This window comes from Crocodylus porosus, unplaced genomic scaffold (genome assembly GCF_001723895.1).
Source record: "Crocodylus porosus isolate Cpor-Errol unplaced genomic scaffold, CroPor_comp1, whole genome shotgun sequence".
NCBI classification, from domain to species: domain Eukaryota; kingdom Metazoa; phylum Chordata; order Crocodylia; family Crocodylidae; genus Crocodylus; species Crocodylus porosus.
Window position 1 is genome coordinate 60,044,751 of NW_017728918.1, and position 9,913 is coordinate 60,054,663.

The following is a 9,913-nucleotide window of genomic DNA, read 5'->3' on the forward strand; positions in this document are numbered from 1 at the left end:
AAAAGGAATACATAAAGGCAACATTTATGATTATTAAGTATACTAATATGCAGTGCATTCTCCCCCCCCCCCCCCAAGTTTGTTTTTCTGTCGTGTCGGGACTCCGGCACTTTCCAAGGTAGACACTTTGTGGTTTTTTCAGCACTCTGGCCAAAAAACATTGCCTACCCCTTTCCTAAGGGGGTGGATAATGGGTGGCCTCTAGGCTTCTGGTCCAGGCATTGCTCTCCTCCCTCCCTCCCCACTTTTCCTCTGATGTGGGAGTCCCTGTGCTCTTTCTTGAGCTTTTGCTGCCTGCCTCTGCCCATGGGGGTAGCACATAGCAGCCTTGCCTTCAGGGCTGCGTGGAGCCCATGGTTGAAGTGTTCCAGGGCCCGAGAACCTAGCATAGCATCCATACTGATGCAGTGGGTGGCTTGTTGTAGCACGTCCACATAATATGGGGGAGGCTGTATGATGCATCAATGGAAAGGAGAGGGTAGAAGAAGCTTGTGGTTTGCGAGGCTCATGTAGCACGTTAGAGGTGTAACGGGGAGTGGAAGAAATGCACAGTACAGCCTGTGGCACATGCTTGGCTTGTATGGGGGGCAGGTCCTGTGGCCCTGAGCCAGTCAGTTGGACAACCCTGATCTATTGACATTAGAATGGTGTTGCTTGTGCCTTTTTGGAGAGTATTGTTGATGGTCATAATTAAGTACTTTGGTTGTGGAACAATACAGCAAGTTTACTAGATTTTACTTTACTTGGATTTTTGTTTGGAAATATAATGCCATTGTTTGAGAGAATGAGGATAAATTATGAGAACATTCAGATATGTATTTTTCTTGCTTATTGTCAAGGATTTAATATAGTATTAAGACCTTTTTAGTAGAAATCTAGCATCTTGAATTGATTCTTGAAAAAATTATCTTGATTGTTTGGTAATGGATATAAATTGAATTTATTGTCATTCTCTCCTCCCTCCCCCCACATTTTTTTTTAAATGACAGTATAGGAATACAAAATTTGGTATGTCCTGTGGTTTAATTAGCAGAATGTTAATATTTTTGGAAAGAAGGAATACCTTCCTATTCATTTAAAAATGACTGGAGGCATTAAATCCTCACAGGTGTCCATTTTTCTCTGGACAGTCTGTCTCTGTCTGAAAGGTATTTATTGTATACAGAAAGAAACTGGAGACCCGAAAATAGGCAAACAGAAATATACATTCTATCACTGAACAATGATACATGTATTTCATCGTTGTTTTCACACTTGCATATTTTCCATAAATATGGAGGCACAGTGAGCTTATTCAGTGTCCAGGACAGGTGGAATATGCTGACAAGAGGAATGTGGGGAGAGGGGTGCTAAAAAGGGAATTCTTACCTGCCTAAGTTCTCTGAACAGGAACAGCAGCTGCTACTACCACTGCAACAGTAGCTGCTTTTCCTGTGCAGAGATCACAGGCAGCAGAGGTGGAGAGAGTGTCTGATGGTAGTAGTCCTGTGGCACAGGCTCTGTGGGACCTGTCACTGGGGTTCCATTTGCTTCACCCACCCCCAGATATGCTACGAGGCATGGGGCTGTGCCTACTGTGAAAGAAATTCCCAGGGGAAAGGAAGTACTCTTCCATTCACCCCTGTGCCCCTAACAGATGCACTGCTTTACAGTGTTGCCACTGCTATGATAAAGGCTCCTGATGGGGATTTTGGCACTTGTGGCTAGTGCCCTCTTTGCTCCCACCCCCAGCTACACTATGTCACCTGGGCTCTGGGTGGCAGTGGCAGCTGTTCCCTGGTCCCGACTCCGCTCGGCTGTGAGCTGGGAGTGGCTTGCCCAGTAGAGTCAGTCATGCATGTGCCATGGGTTTGCACTAATCTGTTTCTCCAGGGAGCCCAGACAGTGGGCTGCTCCTTGGTCCCAATTCTGTTGGCCTTGCTCAGTAGAGTCAGTTGGAACTGGGCAGGTGGCTTCCCATCAGTATGGGACTTTTGATTCAATTTTCTTCAATGGCTGGGATACCAAGACAGTCTGTGAAATCTGGGACTGTCCCAGCCAATCCAGGACACATGATTCCCCTAGACAGAAGATGAGACTAGTATCCTGTCACTTTGGGTGCTGATTTATTTTCATTCCTTTAGGCCAGGAGTGTTAAACATTAGAGGTGTACCGATTTATTGGTTGCCTGTCAGACTGGCACTGATAAAAGGGGAAATTTTACATTATCGGATTTTTTTTTTGGCCATTGTAGCTGATAATGCTGATCGATAAGTATGCCTTCTGGCCAGTGCCCTGGACACTTGAGTTCCCTCTCCCCCACAGGGCCAGGGCTTCCCAGATGCCCAAGTTCTCTTGAGAAGCAGCAGGTTTTCCTTGCAGGTGGGCAGCATTCTAGCCTGCAAGGGGTCTTGCTTGGGGTTGATAGGAGCAAGATGCAGGGGGTGCTGTGTGCATGTAAGTGGCTGCACGCAAGCATGTGGCCAAGAGTACAGCCAGGCAGCATGGAGAGCAGCTTCCTGTGGGTAAGTTTGTGGAGGGGAAGGGACCTGGGAGGGGCAGACTGAGGCGCCCAGGGTGAGGAAGGGAGTGGGGCTGGGGGGCTGCTTAGCCAGGGTGGTGCATGGGACCCGGGGCAGGGAATGGGACAGTTTCATAGTTAGTAGGGTCGGAAGGGACCTGAGCAGTTCATCAAGTCTGACCCCCTGCCATGGCAGGAAAAAGTACTGGGGTCAAATGACCCCAGCAAGGTGATTGTCAAGCCTTGTCTTAAAGACCCGCAGGGTAGGAGCCAGCACCACATCTCTTGGAAGTTGGTTCCATATCCTAGCCACCCTGACTGTGAAGTAGTGCCTCCTGATGTCTAATCTGAATTTACCCTCTGCCAGCTTGTGACCGTTATTTCTAGTCACTCCTGGTAGTGCTCGGGGGAACAGGGACTCCTGCAATGCCTGCTGGTCCCCTCTGACTAGTTTGTAACAGGCCACAAGATCCCCCCTCAGCCTTCTCTTGTGGAGGCTGAACAGGTTCAGGTCCCTCAGCCTCTCCTCATAGGGCCTGCCCTGCTGCCCCCTGATCATGCGAGTAGCCCTCCTCTGTACCCTCTCCATGTTGTCCACATCCCTTCTGAAGTGCGGTACCCAGAACTGGATGCAGTACTCCAGCTGCAGCTTGACCAGTGCTACACAGAGGGGGAGTATCACCTCCCTGGACCTGCTTGAGATGCAGCTGTGGATGCAGTATGCGGTTGGCCTTCCTCACTGCATCCCCACACTACCTGCCCATATTCATCTTGGCATCAATCATGACTCCAAGATCCTTTTCTACCTCTGTACTGACGAGAAGGTTGTTCCCTAGCCTGTAGGTATGGTGCTGGTTCTTCCTCCCCAGGTGCAGCACCTTGCACTTATCATTGTTGAATCCCATCCTATCCTTGTCCGGCCACCCTGATGGGTGGATCATCTAGCAGGTGGGGGGGGGACAGCTCCCTGCCACTGTGCACACCTCCTGGGGCAGGCATGGTGGTGTCTGTGTGTGGACTGGATATGGGCTGATCACTGTGGGTTTGGGGCTCTCTGCTCTTCTGCCTTGGGAGCCCTGGCAGTAGTGGAGGTGATGAGACGCACTCCTCCTGCCAGGTGGGTAGGGGGCATGATAGGGTGGGGTTCTGGAGGGAAAGGCAGCAGAGTCCCGAGCCCACAGCAAGCAGCCCATGTCTGCCCTACGGACAACTCTGGGAGGGAGCACATGCCCCCCCCACCCCCATGCCTCCCCTGCGGGGGGTGTGCACAGTGGTGGGGAGCCACCCCTCCTATACCTCACTCAGGCCTCTGCTGCACACACGGCATTGTCATGGCAGGAGCCGGTAACTATCCCTTCGTTGCTGAGTATAGCACCTTGTGATCACATCCTGGCATCTCCTCCCTCTACTCGCTGGGACTTGTAGTCTGCTGTGGGCTCAGGGCAGGGGTGGGGAATGGGGACTAGACTGCACTTGACAAGGTGTTCTGGGCATGTGGCCATAACTGTCAGCTACAATGACCAAAAAAAAGTTGATAACATAATTTCTCCTTTTATTGGTGCTGATCCAGTAGCCAATTGATATATTGATGCACTCCTACCATTTACGTACCTCTGTGAACTATAGTTGCCTTTTGAATATTCACATTTATGTAATTGTATGGCATTTTAAAATACTTTTTTCCCCTCATGTTTCCCCTTTTGTTTGCATTTAGGTTTTCTTTGTACAAGTCTCACATAAATTGTCAAACTAATTTTAATATTTTTCCACTATCATGCCACCCACTATAAAGTGCCCTGCTGTTTGGGATCATTTGTAAGGTATCTACATAAATGCCTGTCTCTAATCCAAAAATGTTAACTTGTGTATTGTGGCCCTGTGTATGGCTTAAAATGTTTTGTTGGCATTGAGCTCTATTACATTATATCCACTTTTCTCTTTCATCCCTAATTATGTAGTGAGGCAAATCTGCTCAGCATAGATGAAATTGATGGGCCCTTCACTCCCAATGAAGAAAAGAAGGTAAGTAATATATGTGTATCTAATTTAATATATATTATTTTAAGATCGAGTGTTTTTAAATAATGTTATGATCCCATCTATTAAACAAAAATGAAGATCAGTGTATATATTTTGTGTAGAAAATGCTGAAAAATTACTTTGTTACATATCTTTACTATTATTCTCATTCTCTGTTCTATAAACATGCTTACTGTCCTGTAGTCTGAAATTATTAACCTGAATGGTCAGTTTTAATTCTAGATATGTACCAGTTACAGGCTTATAAAGATTTTCTCCTGAATAGATTTTTTTTCCCCTCTTCTTTCTCTATGATACCTAGAGGAACTGTCCAACTGGCAGCCTGTAGGTTGCATGGAGCCTGTAAGAGGTTAAATTGCAGCTCTCCAGACTCCTTTCTAGTATCCACTGCCCCTGCAACAGTAGCAAGACTGTGGGCTCTTCTCTACTGCTTTCTTTGGCTGCTACTTCCTTTCCTCATCCCAGGGAATGGGGCTGCACAGCAGCTCGGGGGACTGAGGATGGGCCTTGGAGCACAGGGTGCAGCAGTGGGGGACATGGGTGCATGGTATAGCAGAGTGGTGCTTGCAGAGGTGTGTGTTGTACTTTTGGAGGGGGAGGAGTGTTGGGGAGTATGTGGCTGGTGGAGGAGTAATGTGGCTTACCTTGATATGGCCCCTGGCTTCTTTAAAGTTGGACAGTCCTGATTCCTGGTGACACATTTCCTAATTTTTATATTCATTTGGGTTTTGTGGGTAGGGTGGGCACTGAAGTGTGGTAATTGTCTTTTTGACAGCAGTTGCTAAGGTAACTTGTTGTGAAGATACTTCATAGCTCTTGAAAAATTGAATGTTCTCAGTAGCAGAAATATGTACCAAAGGAGAGGCTGCTTTCTTCTTAATAGATTACAAAAAAAGAGCAACTCAGTGAATTGGACCAAATGTAGAATTTATCATATGTCCATACATGATGAATTTGTAGGTGTTGAAGAACTCTAGTAACACCAACTGGTAGCTGTAGCAAATCTGTTTCTTTGATAGATGTAGAATTACATTATTTAACATAAAATTCATATATTGCTTTTAAAAAAGAAATTTTAACAGTAACATTAACTGGGACCAGAAAGTTCCATTTAGATTAAAATTTTAATATATATTAAATATATATTTTGAAGCTTATATTTTTCTAGGCTTACACATTTTCAGTAAAAAAGGACATGTCTCCCCCAAAGTCAGGATGCGGCCCACTAAGCCATTCTATCTGGCCTGCAGGGACCCTAACAAATTTAGAAAATTAATATACATCTGCCCCTGGCTGCCTGTCATGTAGCCCTTGATGGCTTGCCAAAACTCAGTAAGCAACCCTTCACCTGAAATAATTGCCCATCCCTGCTCTAGTTCCTTCAGTTGTACCCTTCAGAAAAAATAAACTGAGCAATCTTTAGAGAGTGTTCTAAAAAGTTTACTTGATCTTTTAATTTGAACAGTGAGTTTACAAAAATGTTGATTGTGTTAGTTTTAGATGTCTTTTTTTATTTTTCTAAAAATCGGTGCAAATACATAGTAAACATGGACCATAATAAATACTTGGTAAGTTATTGGTTTTATTTTCTTGTCACCTCTTAATATCTGCTTATTGTCTCCTTACAGTCACTACATTGTCGGCTAGGAACTATTGGCACCAGTGGCGACTCCTTAAAGACGTATACAAGACGAGGTAAAACTGGAGGTTTGAAAGACTTGAAAGGGAATGCAATTGGACTCAACATGGTTGGACATAGCAAGAAATTGAGGTACAGTGTTGTCAGGTTACTAAATTGTTTGGCTAACAGTTTCTGTTTAAACAAAATATATAATTTATGAATATAGTTTAAAGTGCATTTTACTAGAATTTAAGGAAACATGGTAAAAAGTCATTATTTCTTCTTTGCTAATTCCTACCCCCTGAGATGGAAAGACTTTGTCAATTATCAGCATAGATTTAAATTTAGAATAGATTTCATAGACATCAGGGCTGGAAGGGACCTTGGAAGATCATTGGGTCCAGCCCCTTCCCAAGGGGCAGGAGGTCAGATCACCCCAGGAAGATAAGCATCCAAGCATTTTTTAAGGGTATCCAGAGTAGGTGCTTGTACCACTTCTGGGGGAATTTATTCCAGACTCTGGAGACAGGTCCTGTCAACCTGGTGGCCTTCTTTGACTAAGTCACAAAATCCTTGGATGCAGGTGTCGCAGTAGATGTCTTTCTGGACTTTAAGAAGGCCTTAGACACTGTCTCTCACCCCATTCTCATTAAAAAAATTAGGAGATTGTGGTGTTGATGCCTACACAGTCAGATGGGTCACTGATTGGCTGGTTGGCTGCACCCAGAGAGTGGTGGTGGATGGGTCATTTTCTACTTGGAGGGATGTGGGCAGTGGGGTCCCCCAGGGTTCAGTCCTCAGGCCCACACTGTTCAACATCTTCATCAGCGACTTGGATGAGAGTGTGAAAAGCACCTTCTACAAATTTGCAGATGACACCAAGATGTAGGGGAAGTGGGTACGCTAGAAGGGAGGGACAGGCTGCAATTGGATCTGGACAGGTTACAGGGGTGGGCGGATGAGAATAAGATGGGATTCAATACAGACAAGTACAGGGAGCACCTAGGGAGAAAGAACCATCAGGATACCTACAGCCTGGGGAACTCCCTTCTCGTCAGCACAGAGGCAGAAAAGGATCTTGTAGTCACTATAGACCTCAAGATGAACATGGGCTGCCAATGTGGGGACGCAGTCAGGAAGGCTAACCATACCTTGTCATGCATCCACAGATGCATCACAAGCAGGTCCAAGGAGGTGATCCTCCCCCTCCTATATGACATTGGTCAGGCCACAGTTGCAGTAATGTGTCCAGTTCTGGGTGCCTCACTTCAGGTAGGATGTGGGCAACATGGAGAGGTTCCAGAGGAGGGCCATTCACATGATTGGGAGCAGCAGGGTAGGCCCTATAAGGAGAGACTACAGGACCTGAGCCTGTTCAGCCTCCACAAGAGAAGACTGAGAGGGGATCTGGTGGCCATCTATAAACTGGCCAAGGGAGACCACTGGGAGTAACAAGTCATAATGGCCATAAGTTGACTGAGAGTAGATTCAGGCTAGATATCAGGAGGCATGATTTCACAGTCAGGGCGGCTAGGATCTGGAACCAACTTCCAAGGGAAGTGGTGCTTGCTCCTACCCTGGGGGTCTTCAAAAGGAGTCTAGATAGACACCTTGCTGGGGTCGTTTGACCCCAGCGTTCTTTCCTGCCCATGGCAGAGGGTCAAACTTGATGATCTGCTCAGGTCCCTTCCAACCCTACCAACTATGAAACTATGGGGACTCGGATGGTAAACAAGTTTTTCCTTATGTCCAGTCTAAAACAGTCTTCTAGCAGTTTTTGACAGTTGGACTTTGTTTTTCTTTGGGGTGCCCTGGTGAACAGATGATCTCTCAGTTCCTGATGCACACCCCCTTTATACTTAGGCTGCCACCAAGTTACCGCTAAGCCTTCGCTTCTCCTGGCTGAAGAGTCCGATGTCTCTCAGCCTCTTCTCATAAGGCCTGTTTTTTTGACCTATAATCATGTGCACGGCTCTCCTCTGGACTTTTAAGCTTCTCTACGTCCTTTCTAAAGTGTGGCATCCAGAATTGGATGAAATATCCCAGCTGTGGCCTTACCAAGGCTGAGTAAACCGGGAGGATGACTTCTTGGGTGTTGCTTGAGATGTATTGATAGGTGCATGCCAGGGTTTTATTTGCTGTTCTGGCTGTGGCATTGCATTGATGACTTAAGTTCGTCTTGTGGCTGATCATGACACCAAAGCCTCTTTTGGCCATGGTGCTAGTGAGCCTATACTTAGAGGCTGCTAAGCCTATAAGTATGATGTGGTTTTTTTCTACCAGGGTGGAGCACCTTACATTTTTCAGTGTTGAATGTCATCAGGATTTGATTCGCCCACCTTGTGAGCCCGTCTGAGTCAACCTGAATTGCCATACTATCCTCTAGTGTGACTACACTTCCATAATTTGGTGTCATCTGCAAACTGGGCCAATCTGCTTCTGACACCCAAATCTAGATCCTTTCTGAATATATTAAAGCATACTGGTCTGAGTACCAAGTCCTGGGGGATGCCACCATGTGCCATGTTGACTCAGTTCCATTGACTTATCACTCTCTGGCTCTGACCACAGAGCCAGTTCCCCAGCCATCGGACCAAAAGTTATTGAGTCTGCAGTTTCATGATGGCCTCATGGTAAAATTAGGGGAGAACAAGTCAAAGGCTTTTTTGAAATCCAAATATGTGACATTAGCCTCTTCTCCATTGTCCAGGTGGTGCATCAATCTTCAGGAACCTTTGCCAAGCACCATGAGTTCTCAAATAGCCTTGGTATTGGTTGTGCTGTGATGTCAGCCAACTCTTTTAGCACTCTCGGGTAAATTCCACCCAGGCCAACTGACTTACAGATGTCTAGCCTTTCAGGCTGTTCCCTCACAAGATCTTCACCAATTATAGGTGTATGTTTTGGCTGGTGGAAAACCGATGCAAAATAATCATTGAGATCAGCTTTCTCTTGGGTGTCAGTTGTCAGTTGCTCCATTTGGTTCAGCAAGGGTCCGATGTTGCCCTTGTTCTTTTTCTGACTTCCCACATATTTGAAGAAGGACTTTTTATTGTCCTTGATTCCTAGCCAGTTTGAATATTGCTGAAGCTCTGCAAAATATATAATTTTTTTTCATTTTGCACTGCATTGCTACACTTATAAAAACCTATCAACACTGCAGCACTTTAAACTGGAATATTTGCTAATCTAACTTTACTGTCATCAGTCTCTCTCTCTTTTTTTCTTTATGTGGCGTTTTGTTTTCATTTAACAAGTTTAAGAACTGTAAATTTTTTGTGTTCTCAAAAGGTTTAGTTGTGCTAAAATTGTTTTTACTGTATGACTATCCTGCAGTACTCTCATTCATTAAAAATAATCATTATGTGGCTATCAGCAACATAGAACACTGATGATATTTGTTGCTATATTTTCAGAAAGTAATGGCTTGCTGTGCCTCGATCCATATTGGCTATCTTTTATTTGTACTTTACAAATACAGGTTTCCATTACATCATCTTTTAATATGATTTGAGTGCTTACTAGCAACCAGTTTTAAAATTTGCTTGACTACAGATTTTTTTAAAACTTTTTTAAATTTCTTATTTGACCACATTTAATGAAATTGTTTTCATTTCCATTCCTTTTATTTCCATTCCAGGAGTCTCTTCTTGAACCTGATTTTTTTTTTTTTTTTTTTTTTTAATGCCTGTTTATAAAGGTACAAGCAGTTTCTTTGCTATGTTTTACTAGAGAAAAAGCCTTTTGCATGT

The 9,913-nt window shown here is 44.8% G+C and overlaps 1 protein-coding gene across 1 annotated transcript in view; it reads left to right on the forward strand.

Moving 5' to 3' along the window:
- Window positions 1-9,913, forward strand: part of SENP6 (SUMO1/sentrin specific peptidase 6) — a gene marked incomplete at its 5' end in the record, with an annotated part of 97,418 nt that overhangs the window by 5,019 nt on the left and 82,486 nt on the right. Inside the window, 2 exons of the mRNA XM_019538160.1 lie at window positions 4,459-4,522; window positions 6,169-6,311. Coding sequence (XP_019393705.1) covers window positions 4,459-4,522; window positions 6,169-6,311 — 207 coding nt within the window. The remainder of the gene's footprint in view (window positions 1-4,458; window positions 4,523-6,168; window positions 6,312-9,913) is intronic.